The sequence below is a fragment of the Neoarius graeffei genome, chromosome 19, assembly GCF_027579695.1.
Source record: "Neoarius graeffei isolate fNeoGra1 chromosome 19, fNeoGra1.pri, whole genome shotgun sequence".
NCBI classification, from domain to species: Eukaryota; Metazoa; Chordata; class Actinopteri; order Siluriformes; family Ariidae; genus Neoarius; species Neoarius graeffei.
Window position 1 is genome coordinate 11,530,431 of NC_083587.1, and position 14,782 is coordinate 11,545,212.

A 14,782-nucleotide genomic window follows, 5' to 3' on the forward strand; every position below is an offset into this window, starting at 1 on the left:
TAAAAGTAGGCCTATCTGAGAATGATTTTTTTTCCCCGTTTTGAGGTAGATTTTGGGGAAGGTATTTGTGAAGAAGGAATTAATCGCCTGTTCCAAATAGCCGCCTAGTCTCTAATACGCGCTGGGTCTCTTACGTGATTGAGACAAATAATCGCCCGGGCTATTATTTGGTATTTTACGGTATGTTATGTTCTATTGTGAATACAATATCAGTTTTTGAGATTTGTAAATTATTGCATTCTGTTTTTATTTATAATTTGTACTTTGTCCCAACTTTTTTGGAATTGGGGTTGTACATAATCTTTCTGCAAACTTAAATGTATGAATTAAGTTTTCTTTTCCTTTAAATATGTTTTAATCTTAATCTAGTCCATTTAATAAAGTGCCAAAATTTAAATTTTAATATGCAGTTGCCTTACTTTTCTTTTCAGTGTATCTTAGTATCTTCAGTGTATCTTACATATGGTAATTGCATCAGAAACATTCTAAATCATTATAGTAATACAGCAACTTATTTTAAAGTGCCAGTTCTTGGGTTCTGATCCCTTTGCGATCAACAGGAGGTCATGATGATCGATTCTCTTCATAGGATTGCATAAGATGGAGCAAACTGTTCATATTTTCATGCACATTTTTGTTACAATGCTACTTGATCATAGATAATTAAGGTATCCTGTAGATTTTCAATCTATCATATACCTAAGGAATCGATAACAGTTTAACTTGCATATTGAACTTTAAGGTGAAATTTCAAACGTGTATACATTAATACTATTTAGGTCAGAAGTCATTGAAACACTGGTAAAATCTATCCTATAAATCATGTATCTAAAACTTCTCAGAGACCCTGAAAATGCACCTAAGAGCATCTATTTTCAAAACATTTTTTGAAACCACTCTAGTTTCACTTCGCGCCATTGGCACTCAATTGTCTGTGTCTTATCATGCCAGAATTTAGGGCTTTAAGTTTTTTTTCTGGGGAAAACACCGTTTGCGATAGACTAGAAAATGTTGTGGGAGTTAAGGGAACGGCCCGCTCCTGGCTTAGGTCTTATTTAACTGATCGCTATCAGTATGTTGATGTAAATGGTGATTTTTCTAGACATACTGAAGTAAAGTTTGGTGTTCCACAAGATTTTGTCTTGGGTCCACTGCCTTTTTGTATGTATGTATGTATGTATGTATGTATGTATGTACGTACGTTACCTCTGGATGATGATATTTTCCACTGTTATGCTGAGGACACACAGCTGTATGTTTCTGCAAAACCTGATGAGAGACACCAGCTTAATAGAACTGAGGAATGTGTGAAGGACATTGGACACTGGATGCTTATTAACTTCCTTCTGCTTAACTCTGACAAGACTGAAGTACTTGTAATTGGACCACATGCAGCTAGAAGTAAGTTTTCTGATTCCACAGTAACTCTGGCTGGCCTTTCTGTTTCTTCACGTGCAGCAGTAAAAGACCTCGGGGTGATTATTGACCCCAGTCTTTCATTCGAAACCCACATTAACATTTACCCAGATAGCTTTCTTTCATCTCAGCAATACTGCCAAGATAAGAAATTTAATGTCACCACATGATGCAGAAAAACTAGCTCAAGCTTTTGTTACCTCCAGGTTGGATTATTGTAAAGCCTTACTGTCTGGATGTTCCAAGAAGTGCATAATCAAGCTCCAGTGAGCTCAAAATGCAGCAACAAGAGTCCTTACTAGAGCAAGAAAATATGACCACATCACCTCTGTCTTATCCACACTGCATTGGCTCCCAATCAAATTTCGTATTGATTATAAAACACTACTATTGACCTTTAAAGCTCTGAATGGTCTCGCACCACAGTACCTGAGTGAACTTCTGGTCCTCCATGACCTGCCACACCTACTTGGATCAAAAGGTGCAGGCTATCTGCTGGTACCTCGTATAGTGAAGGCTACATCAGGGGGCAGAGCCTTTTCTTACAAAGCCCCACAGTTATGGAACAGCCTTCCAAGTAGTGTTTGGGAATCAGACACAATCTCAGTGTTTAAGTCTAGGCTGAAAACATATCTGTTTAGTCAAGCCTTTTGGTAATGGTGTTTGAGGTAAAGGTGTAGATCTGGAGGGTCCTCAGACAGTGTTTTGGTAAACTGGGATGTATGGATGCTGTCAGTCCCCCACTCGCTCGCTCGCTCACTCAAATTTGATGGTGTAGTGGCTGCTGCTTTATGTCCCGGGGCTCCCTCATGCCTGTGTTAACTTCTGGCTCTCCCCTTTTAGTTATGCTGTCATAGTTAGTTGCCGGAGTCCCTGCTTGTACTCAGTGCAAAATGAGTGACATTGTGACATGAGTGACATTCCTAAGTGACATTGGGCATATCTAACAACCTGCGTTTTTTCTCTCTCCTCAATATGTTCCTCTGAGTTACATGTCAGTCCTGGGATCGAGATGCTGAACCTCTTCTGCTCCTTGCACCTGCCTGATCCATCCTGGTGCTCTGTGTCTGGTTGGAGTCTCATTGCATCGCTCCTGTGGAGGACAGCCCCATGTGGACAGTTGAAAGTCACACCTGGAGGATGCTCTTACAGTACTTACAGTAATGCTTTTCTGGCTGAGGACTACAGTTGACTTGCTAACTTTGGGACTGCAGTTGTCATGAACAATTTTGCACTCAAGTTTCCATCAATGAAGAGTTTATAACATCAACGAAACTGACGTCATGTTAAAACTATTAAATGTCAGTCATGTTGTCTGTTGCTGCGCAAATGAGGATGGGTTCCCTTTTGAGTCTGGTTCCTCTCGAGGTTTCTTCCTCATGTCGTCTGAGGGAGTTTTTCCTTGCCACTGTTGCCATAGGCTTGCTCACTGAATAGATTAGGGATAAAACTAGCTCATGTTTTAAGTCGTTCAAATTCTGTAAAGCTGCTTTGCGACAATGTTTATTGTTAAAAGCGCTATACAAATAAACTTGACTTGACTCACTCTGCCTCTTTTCCTTTTTCGGAAAAAGCCAATCCTCTTGCTCCGCCTCTTCTCCTGTCTCAAAAAAAAGTAAAAACTTCTTCCTGAACCAGTCCCATTGTTACAGTTCACTGCACAACAATAAGGCATGGTTTTTCTTTGGAAATTCCCGAATGCACGTATGCACTCAAGCCAAACGGCAATGCAAGTCAACGGAAGTGGACTCAACTCAAGCGGTTTGTCTTGAGTGACATGCGCCAAGTGGTCACGAAAATTACTGAACAGAAATTCGCTGCAACCTGCACTAACTTATTTTAATTATTACTTATTAACAATATTTCTTGGGACCAGAAGAAAATTACAGAGTTTTTTTTTATACATATAAAAGTTTCAAATGTGCATAAATTGAAAACCGTTCCCCATGATCTTTAAGCATTAACAATAAATCTAAAACGGTCATTTTTACGATTAAAAAGATTCATATAGGTAGCGGTCTGAGTGAATGACCTTGACATCCGTGACATCACAGCAGGAAGGCTATCGGGCTCATCGCCATTTTCACTATACTAAAACACCGAGCTGACTGCAACTTTAATCCTCCATTTTGAGCTAATTTATCACTATGCCACGTAGATGTGTTGCTGGCAGGTGCAGCAACACAACAGAAGGTGGATTTATGTTGCATTCATGGCCCAAGAATGTTCAAAAGGCAATGATTTGGACGCGTTTTGCGAGAAATTCACGGGCACATTTTACTGATGACTTGTACGAAACCTCTGATCTGTTGAGGAGTGTTGGCTATAAGCCTGTATTGAAAGAGGGCGCAGTACCAACAATTAAAGGAAAAGGAAAGCAAGTTCAGTTGCACCAGTTCTCCCGAAGTGTGAGCCGAGCAGTAATAGCGGAGTACTCAGCATGGAGAAAACGGAGAATGAGTGGACCAGTCGTCAGATTTCTCCACTGGATATACTTGCCTCAGCAGCAGTCTCTTACCCTTGTGTGGAAGAAGCGAATGAACAAAGAACTGAAAGTCAGATTGTTTTGAAATGATCGGCCTTCATGAAGCGAGAGCACAGATGGTTAAGCGCCGACTCTCATTACAACATGTTTACCTGCATTTAGATTAATCCATGTAACTTGTATTTTGTGTTTAAGTTACCGGTATAAGATTATTTAATTTGCTTCAGAATGTGATTGTCTCAGTCCATCTCATTATTTAATTAGCCTTTTACGTTTTCAGTGAAAATACATGCATGTATGTTGTATAATTTATAACACCTATCCTGTTTTAATGAGAGTCACATAAGACTGTCAGTTCAATTCCATCCAGTTCTCTAGACTAGGGATGGCGAAAACTAAAAAAAAAAATCTTGACTGACCACCGAGCCTCATTAGCTGGTTAAAGTCAGTTAACCTAGGAGTTTAAAATTCTAGAATTGGAATTATTAGAATCTATTCTAAATCTAACCGCGAACATCCGCACATTCAGTCCCAGTCGCTGCCCTCCACTCACATTACCTTTTCTACAGCGCGAAACATTTAGTCAAACGCGGCACTGATGTCGAGGGGTTTGTATTGGAGCGGAGGACAAATGGCTCCAGCTTAGAGACAGCTTATTGTGAACATGTTCTCAATAAATTGCCGTCATTTTCTAAGTGGCAAGCTTTAGCTCAGTCGCTACCAGCGCTTGCATTGAGTAGTCTATTGAAAACAATCCTATCATACACTTGTCCCATCTTAACTTTTCATTGAAGATAGGACGTTTTAGCAATACGGCCCCTGGCGTTTACAGTTAACTGCAGCAGGCTGTGTGTTGATATTGCATACTGCTACGAACTAGGCACTTTTCTTCGAAGTGAGACACAGACCTCATACTGCAATTGTTTTCCAGCTACTGGTATTACGGTTACATGGCTGCTAATTGTGCACAGCCACTGGGAATGGGATAGCTGGAGCTGAGCTGATTAGCTGCTAAGCTAATATAGCAACTGTCTGATGCTAATGCCGCTTTTCCACTACAAACGCGGCTGAGCCGTGCCGTGCTGAGTCGAGCTGAGCGGGGCTGTTGGAGTTGCATTTCGACTACAACCGCGCTGAACCGTGCTGGCTGGAAGTGGGTGGACACATTGGGTGGAGTTAGCGAAAGTGGGTGGACGTCACGTGATGTCGTTAAGCAGCGCAAACAGTGATATCAGTGAGCTTTTAAGCGGTAGTCTCACGACCCGAATAGTAAACAATAAACATGGAGGACATGGAGTCGTTAGTGTTGCTGGTCTTGGTGCTGTGGCTTGTTGTCACCGACAACGCCAACAGATACTGGCAAGAGCGTATAGATGAGGCGAGGCGCATAAGGCTTCATAATTCTCGTAATTATTCTTCTTCCGGGTTTACGGTGTTTACAGATCCCAGCGTGCTCGCGGGGCGTGTGTGGGCATGTGAGGACACTCCTCCTCACCAATCAGTGCACAGGGGAATGTCTGCTCACGCCCCCAGCCTCACTCGGCATGGTTTGGCTCGCTTCAGCCCCACTCCAAAACGGTGCGAGTTTTAGGGGCTAAGCAGGGCTGAAGCGAGCCGAGTCGTGCTGTTTTTTGGTAGTCGAAACGCGAGCCGTGTCGGGCTGAAGTGAGCTGAAGCGAGCTGAAGTGAGCTGAAAAAGGGTAGTGGAAAAGGGCCATTAGTAACATCAGTGAGTAACCAGGTTTTAGTTCAGATCTTGTGCATTACTACATTGACATTAATATTCACCAGACTAATCAACCATCGACTTCATTCATGCGCCATGTTCTTGTTTCTTTGATAGTCAAGAATTTCCTTGATGTTACGTACCTGGTTAACATCGTAGTAAAATGTAATCCAACACTGAGACTTTTCTTTCGCCGAGTGGCAGCTGTCTTCAACTGGGGCGGGAAGGCGGGACATGACTGAATGGGTGTTTCTGATTTGTCAGCTGTCGTCCTTACACCGCATGGCATGCCCCAAGCATTTACAACACAGAATACCAGGTTCTCCACTCCAAAATCGGCAGCTTCAAAACAATTGATTTTTTATTTTTTAACTGACACCCCCAAAAAATGATGTTGATTCGGTCAACCATCGGTCAAACGGTCATCGGTTAACATCCCTACTCTAGACAGCTTTGTTCTCTGGCTTTATTTCGTAACGTGAGGGTCTCCGTGGCCGACGTGTTAGATTCACTTTATTCATCCCACATCGGGGAAATTCACGTGTTACAGTAGCAAGAAAATGTCATACAGATAAATAAAACTGAAATAAAAATTAGACAAACGAAAGATTAAATACAGAGGGCTATTATCTACCGTGAAAAAGTATAGAAAAATTGCCTTATTGAGAAGCTCGGAAAAATTGCACATAACAGGTAGATTCTGTGTGTGTGTATATATTTTTATATATATATATATATATATATATATATATATATATATATATATATATATATAAAAAATGTGCATAAAAATAGTTGAAGGCCTATATTATTGCACATAATAATTGCATCGAGGAGAGATGGCAGAGGTAGTAGTGGTGAAGTAGTGCAAATATAACGACAAACAGGTTATTGGTGCTACATTCCAAGTTGTGGGTGTTATACAGTCTGACAGCAGCAGGTATGAATGACCTGCGGTATCTCTCCTTCTTACACCGTGGGTGTAGCAGTCTACTACTAAAAGAGCTGCTTAAAGCCCCCACAGCCTCATGTAGGGGGTGAGAGGGGTTAGCCATGATTGAGGTCAGCTTGGCTAACATCCTCCTCTCACCCACCACCTCAATGGAGTCCAGACGACAGTCCAAGACTGAGCCAGCCCTTCTGACCAGTTTATTAAGTTTCTTCCTGTCCCTCTCTGAACTTCCACAGCCCCAGCAGACGACAGTTTAGAAAAATCACTGATGCCACCACACAGTCATAAAAAGTCCTAAGCAGTGTCCTGCACACACCATAAGACCTCAGTCTTCTCAACAGGTGGAGATGACTTTGGTCCTTCTTGTACAGGACATCTGTGTTGTTAGTCCAGTCCAGTTTGTTGTTGAGGTGAACACCCAGGTATTTGTACTCCTCCACGATCTCAATGTCCAAACCCTGGATGTTCACTGGTGCAATTTGAGGAACCGTCCTTCTGAAATCGATCACCACCTCCTTTGTCTTGCTGGCATTGATGCAGGTGGTTCAGTTTGCACCAGGTGACAAAGTTGGTGATGACCTCTCTCTACTCCAGATCGTCCCCCTCCGACACATGTCCAACGATGGCTGTATCATCTGAGAACTTCTGGAGGTGGCAGCTGTCCATGTTGTAGCTGAAGTCAGATGTGTAAAGTGTGGGGCGTCGTGGCTCAGGTGGTTAAGGCGCCATACCATGAATGCGGGCGACCCGGGTTCGATTCCGGCCCGAGGTCATTTCCCGATCCCTTCCCGTCTCTCTCTCCCGCTCATTTCCTGTCTCTACACTGTCCTATCCAATAAAGGTGCAAAAAGCCCAAAAAAATATCTTTAAAAAAAAAAAAAAAAAAAAAAGATGTCTAAAGTGTAAAGAGGAAAGGAGCGAGCACTGTACCCTGTGGAGCCCCTGTGCTGCAGACTACCACATCAGACACACAGTCACAGAGCCTCACATACTGCGGCCTGTTAATGAGGTAGTCAATGATCCATGCAGCCAGGTGGCAGTCGACACCAGCTCCCTCCAGCTTCCCCCTAAGCAGTGATAGCTGGATTGTGTTGAAAGTACTGGAGAAGTCAAAGAACATGATTCTCACATTGCTCCCAGTGCCCTCCAGGTGCAAAAGTGACCGGTGTAGCAGGTAAATAACAGCGTCATCCACACCAATGCCCGGTCGATATGCGAACTGCAGGGGGTCCATCTCGCTGTTCACCAGGTGTCAGAGGTGGGAGAGAACAATCCTCTCCATGATCTTCATCAGGTGAGACGTTAAAGCTACTGGCCGAAAGTGGTTGAGCTCCCTGGGGTGCGCAGTCTTGGGAACTGGAACTTTCTCCAGACTGAGGCTCAGGTTGAAAACGTACAGAAGAATCCCACAGAGCTGATCTGCACAGTCCTTAAGCAGTCTGAAGTTGATACCATCAGGGCCAGCAGCTTTCCTCATCTTGATCCTCCTCAGCTCCTTCAACACCTGAATCAGCTGTTATGGAGAGGCGAGGGGTGTAGCCGAGGTGTGACTCCTGTAGAGTGAGGTCGGGGGTGGAGTGTGTGGATTGGTCTGGCAGGGAGCGGAGGGGGGGTGATGTGGTGTGAGGAGGGAGCTGTTGGTGTCAGAGGTATTATGGGGGGGTGGAGTGATATCACAGACAGGTCAGGACTATGGTGCATGGGGGAGGGTGGGTGGCACAGTCAAATCTGTTGAAAAAGAGATTCAACTCATTTGCCCAGTCCTGGCCCCCAGATACAGGGCCCCTCCCACTGTCCTGTGTGTGGCCAGAGATGGTTTTCAGGCCTCTCCATACCTCTCCGGTGTTGCTTCCCTTGAGGCGCTCCTCCAGCTTCCTCCTGTAGCTGTCCTTGCCTCTCCTTATCCCCCTCTTCAGCTCCCTCTGCACCCTCCTCATCTCCTCCTTGTTGCCAGATTTAAAAACCCTCCTCATTTAATAGGGCTTTTAGTTCAGAGGTCACCCAGGGTTTATTGTTGGGAAAACACCGTACCTTCCTGATTGGTACAGTGTTTTCAACACAGAAATTAATGCAATCCATGATGCAGGTTGTCAGGCTATCAGTGTCATCCCCGTGAGGTTCACACAACACATCCCAGTCCGTGGTGTCAAAGCAGTCCCTCAGTGCCATACTGGTCTCCTCAGATCAGCTCCTTACATACCTCTTGGTGGGTGGTTGTTTATTCACCATAGGTATGTATGTAGGGGACAAGTGAACTAGATTGTGGTCAGAACGGCCCAGCGGGGGGAGGGGTGATGAACTATATGCATCCTTGGTGTTCACATACATTAAATCCAAAGTTCTATTGTCTCTGGTGTGGCATTTCACATGTGGAGTGAAGGTTGGGAGAGTGGAGGACAGGTAAGCATGATTAAAGTCACCGGAGCAGGTACTAGGGGTGCGATGTCTGAAGTTTTGGCACTGTAGTGTGTAAGAGCTCACAGGCTGCAGTAGCATCGGCCGCCGGGGGGGGGGGGGGATGTACACAGTTATCGCGATAATGTGCAAGAATTCCCTCGGGAGGTAATGTGGCCAAATGCTAACCGCTAGCAGTTCAATGTTTTTACTGCAATACTGCTCCTTTACCCTGATGTGCCCTGGGTTACACCATCTGTCATTTACAAACATCACTACACCCACTCCTTTCCTCTTACCACTCTTCTTGGCTTTCCTGTCCGCTCTCACGAGTTGAAATCTGTCCAGAGTGACGTGAGAGTTCATTTAGCCAAGTCTCTGTGAAGCACATAAGGCTACACTCCCGGTACTCCTTCTGCAGCCTGGTTAGCGCCGTTAGCTCATCCATCTTATTAGGGAGAGATCTTACATTTCCCATGATGACAGATGGTATGCATGGTTTATACTCAGGGATGTGATTTGGGGCTGATGAAATTATCTGAAAATTTTAGCCGGGGGTCTGGGGGCTGCAGGCCCCCAGCTGGTCCAGGGCAGCGCCCTGGTGGGGGGACGCGAAGCCCCCGGGTTCTGGGGTTTTCTGACTTAATTGTACTAAAATGGCAAGCAAACACACAAGAAAAAAAAAAAAAAAAAACTTGTCATGATTAACAAATTCAAGCCAATTTAATGGTCAACATGCAACTCTGAGCCCCTATAGTAAATTCAATGATTCTTAACTGACAAAAAGCCAAAACATGAAACATAAAAAATGTCATTCTAAATTAAATCATCTGCATTAGAATAAATAGAAAATTATATAAGGAAAAACAAAATTTATACTTTCAATTACTGTAGAAGTTGAACATACCTAAATGTGCCTTTTCAAACAAACATGATGCAACATAAGAATTCATCCACAAGTCTTCAGGAACTCTCAAAGAAAAAAGATGCTAGCATCCATGTCCAGTTCCAGCATATCAGTCACTTTTTTCTGCAGTTTCTACTCTAGCAATGTCAACTTCATATACATAACCAGGGTACGATTTGTCAAAAAACCAGAAGGGGGGGATGTTTTTTTTTTAATCATGAAACGTCACAAAATTAAGGTAACAACAGGCTAACAGCTCAATAACATCCGATGATATCAAATGAATAACACTAAATGAAAACGAACACTAAACCAGAGATAGTAAATTCATCTTCCTATCTCTCTGACTAAATACACGAACACTAACACAACAAAGTTCGCATTGCTTGTCGCGTTGCTGTGATGTTTCTCTCCCTCCGGATTAAATGGACAGTGACTCAAAAATCACTGAAATACATGAATACTAAATGAACAGTTTGCTCTGATGGCGCAGTTCATGTGGCCTTTTCTGCTTTCCCGTCGGTGCGCTATCCGCCGCGTTTCGCCCTTCTTTAATCCACATTTCTGCGAATTTCTCAGCAGGGAAGGAATGCACGTCTGGCCCATTGACAGCGAGGAAAAGAAGGCTGTTCAGTGTGGATACATTCATTCTGTTGCGCTCATCAGTAAGGATGTGATTCATGGCGCTAAATCCACGTTCACACTCTGATTATCTACAATCTATCTATTTGCTGGAGATGTTCATAGGGTTGCCAACTTTCTCATATCCAAATGAGGGACACTTTGTTCCGGGTGCGGACAAGTACCGGTACAGGCCCTGTACACGCACCCCAGCGCCCCAAAATAGTTACAGTACCGAATCGTCTTTAGGTGAGTGTTTCAAATGTAGGCCACTACAAATTCATTTCTAAAATAGAGCTTTTAAAAATTAATAGACCAATTAATGGATATTTTTAAGTAACTTAATACAAAATAAACAATTCTAATATTATTGTCTCATTTTTCTCTTTTAAACTTTGGCCAAATAATTCATCAGGCCATATTTATGAAGGCAATGTCATAAACTGAAAATGATTTGCTGTAGCTGTAAAACCCTGATATTTGCTTAATTGTCCATTTGAAAACCCTAAGAACCTTCTGCAATGCTTCATAGCAGAAGAAGAAGAGAGAAAGACATCACAAAGGCAGGAGTGAGGCAGAAAAGCTCCCCTACTATAGGCTGAGGTCTATCCTGTTTCGGAAGGTTTTTTTTTAAGCTATCTGCTATCCTTATCGAACAGTTAGGCTGTATCCACTGGCTGCACCATCTGCTCTAGTTTAATTTGATGCCTATTTTGTCAGTATAGCTTAAAAATTCAGGATATGGCAACAGTGAATGGTTTTAAATCGCAGATGACCGCGACTCGCGGTAATAGCGCTTCTCACGGCAATTACGCGATTTACACCACAGCATTGGAGTGAGGGGCAGGATCTGTCCCTGACGAGACAAATTAAAATTACCCAAAAAACGGGATGTCCCGCCCAATACGGGACGGTTGGCAACCCTAGACGTTCATGAACATCAAAGCTGCCACTTCGGGTCATTTTGAAAGTGAGTGCAATGTAGACCATAGAAAACTGTGTCACAACATGCCTGTCATGTCAACTTTTTTTTTGGTTTGTTTTATTGACGGGGTTGTCCCCGAGGATTTTTTTTCAGCAGAGATAAAAACCCGGGGGGGGGGGGATGATCCCCACCATCCCCCCCAGCAAATCGCACCCAGTACATAACTCTATAGTGTTCACTCACCAAAGGATAATCATAACTCCACAGTGTTCATTCACTTAAGGATATTCAGAACCCCAGTGTTCACTCACTTAAGGATATTCACAACTTACTGCAGTGTTCACTCACTTAAGGATATTCATAACTCCAGTGTTCAGAACGAAATCGCTGAACAAATGTCTCAGTCTTATGTCCAACATCTGTAGCAACCTCCTTCTCCAACCATTCCCAGCGGAACTTGTTTTTCACTATTCTGTCGATTTCTTTAACTCGATTTGCATCTTTACGCTCGATCACGGAGGATGCCATCTTTCAACTCTTTGTTTGAAGCGAGCTTGCGTACAGCTATCTAACAAGCATGTTTATTGGTTGTTACAGAGCGATGGGCCAATCACGTACCTCGTTTGAAACGAGGTACGTGATTGGCCCATCGCTCTGTAACAGACTGGGCAGTTGCCAGATTGGGTGGTTTTAAGTGCATTTCGGCGGGTTTTGAACATATTTTGGGCTGGAAAACGTCAGCAGTATCTGGCAACACTGCTCGTTTCATCTCAATGACGGAAAAAAATTTTTTTTCAAGTTTTGAGATGAAAAAAGCGGAATTCCGCGAATTCGCGGAAAAATCACATCCCTGTGTCTTTTCTTCTCCCGGCACTTCAATCCAGCTCTTCATCCCCTTCTCCTTAATTCCGCGGGGATCGCCGGTCTTTCCACGGGGAGTACCTTGGTGTTGCGCAGTGCTAACAGCTGCTCCTGAGTGTAAACAATGGAGCCGTGGCTAAAAGGGTCCGCTGATGCCGATTTAAGTAGCCCCAGAAAGAAAGAGAAAAATACAAATGCAGTCTCGCGAGTAGTACATCCTTAGAAGCACACTTCCGACTGAGAGTAGTGCAGAAAGAAACACGAAAAAGTACAAAAACATACCAAAACACAAACACACTCTGAGCTACTGCAACTAGCTGCCACTCTTGCGGCGCCATCTTTTTCCTATCGGATTCACTTTCAGATGGTTCGAACTGATACAGTTTTACGTGTATAGCAGTAGCATGTACACACACTCCAATTTCAGGACTATCACAGTCAGATGTATTACTATCTGAGGATCTGAAGAATCTCCAATAAATCCGAATGAAGAGGCCATTGCAACCGCTCTCGCCTGCAGAGTCTGGCTTTGGTCTATAGCTGTCAAAGACCTTGACCTTAAAGTGCATATCCTGGACCAATTTCGTGGGTTTTTTGTTTGTTTATATGAAAGTATGTCCCTTTACACACTCATTCAGAAGGGTCATTTTGCACAAGGCCATCTGTCTACAGCAGAAAAAAATTAAAATAAAACGCGTCTGGAAAAATCCCAAGGGAGTCTGGAGCCAGATTTGTGACATCACGTACGGATCCGCCAGCAGGCTGAGAGCTTGCATGGGTTCAGTGCACAGTCTGTGTAGACCAAGTTTAGCAGCTAGCGATTTTGCATTGAAATATGGAATTGTCGCCTGAGCTTCTAAACCCATGGATTCATGTATCAATGCTCATCTATCTATTGTTACATAAATCATATTTTTTCTATTTACTATTATGTATTGATATATTTCTTCATTTAGAAGAGTACTGGCTACTATAGGAAAGACTTCATAAGCTACACACATGGAATTGGCTAAGCAGGGTTGTATACAGTGGTGCTTGAAAGTTTGTGAACCCTTTAGAATTTTCTATATTTCTGCATAAATATGGCCTAAAACAACATCAGATTTTCACACAAGTCCTAAAAGTAGATAAAGAGAACCCAGTTAAACAAATGAGACAAAAATATTATACTTGGTCATTTATTTATTGAGGAAAATTATCCAATATTACATATCTGTGAGTGGCAAAAGTATGTGAACCTCCAGGATTAGCAGGTAATTTGAAGGTGAAATGAGAGTCAGGTGTTTTCCATCAATGGGATGACAATCAGGTGTGAGTGGGCACCCTGTTTTATTTAAAGAACAGGGATCTATCAAAGTCTGATCTTCACAATACATGTTTGTGGAAGTGTATCATGGCACGAAGAGAGGAGATTTCTCAGGATCTCAGAAAAAGCGTTGTTGATGCTCATCAGGCTGGAAAAGGTTACAAAACCATCTCTAAAGAATTTGGACTCCACCAATCCACAGTCAGACAGATTGTGTACAAATGGAGGAAATTCAAGACCATTGTTACCCTCCCCAGGAGTGGTCGACCAACAAAGATCACTCCAAGAGCAAGGCGTGTAATAGTCGGCAAGGTCACAAAGGACCCCAGAGTAACTTCTAAGCAACTGAAGGCCTCTCTCACATTGGCTAATGTTAATGTTCATGAGTCCACCATCAGGAGAACACTGAACAACAATGGTGTGCATGGCAGGGTTGCAAGGAGAAAGCCACTGCTCTCCAAAAAGAACATTGCTGCTCGTCTGCAGTTTGCTAAAAGATCATGAGGACAAGCCAGAAGGCTAATGGAAAAATGTTTTGTGGATGAATGAGACCAAAATAGAACTTTTGGGTTTAAATGAGAAGCGTTATGTTTGGAGAAAGGAAAACACTGCATTCCAGCATAAGAACCTTATCCCATCTGTGAAACATGGTGGTGGTAGTATCATGGTTTGGGCCTGTTTTGCTGCATCTGGGCCAGGACAGCTTAACATCATTGATGGAACAATGAATTCTGAATTATACCAGTGAATTCTAAAGGAAAAGGTCAGGACATCTGTCCATGAACTGAATCTCAAGAGAAGGTGGGTCATGCAGCAAGACAACGACCCTAAGCACACAAGTCATTCTACCAAAGAATGGTTAAAGAAGAATAAAGTTAATGTTTTAGAATGGCCAAGTCAAAGTCCTGACCTTAATCCAATTGAAATGTTGTGGAAGGACCTGAAGCGAGCAGTTCATGTGAGGAAACCCACCAACATCTCAGAGTTGAAGCTGTTCTATACAGAGGGATGGGCTAAAATTCCTCCAAGCCGGTGTGCAGGACTGATCAACAGTTACCGGAAATGTTTAGTTGCAGTTATTGCTGCACAAGGGGGTCACACCAGATACTGAAAGCAAAGGTTCACATACTTTTGCCACTCACAGATATGTAATATTGGATCATTTCCCTCAATAAATAAATGACCAAGT

The 14,782-nt window shown here is 43.1% G+C and overlaps 2 protein-coding genes and 1 pseudogene across 2 annotated transcripts in view; 1 reads left to right on the forward strand and 2 right to left on the reverse strand.

Annotated features, from left to right (window-relative positions):
* Nucleotides 1–14,782, forward strand: part of LOC132867674 (zinc finger protein 585A-like) — a 1,308,017-nt gene that overhangs the window by 887,782 nt on the left and 405,453 nt on the right. The gene's annotated exons all lie outside the window — the stretch shown is intronic.
* The window catches only part of LOC132868064 (zinc finger protein 850-like), a 184,170-nt pseudogene that overhangs the window by 95,352 nt on the left and 74,036 nt on the right, over nucleotides 1–14,782 (reverse strand).
* Nucleotides 1–14,782, reverse strand: part of LOC132867718 (histone-lysine N-methyltransferase PRDM7-like) — a 92,905-nt gene that overhangs the window by 75,466 nt on the left and 2,657 nt on the right. The window contains exon 2 of the mRNA XM_060900726.1: nucleotides 2,368–2,509. Within this exon, the coding sequence (XP_060756709.1) occupies nucleotides 2,368–2,499 (132 nt within the window). The 5' untranslated portion in view covers nucleotides 2,500–2,509. The remainder of the gene's footprint in view (nucleotides 1–2,367; nucleotides 2,510–14,782) is intronic.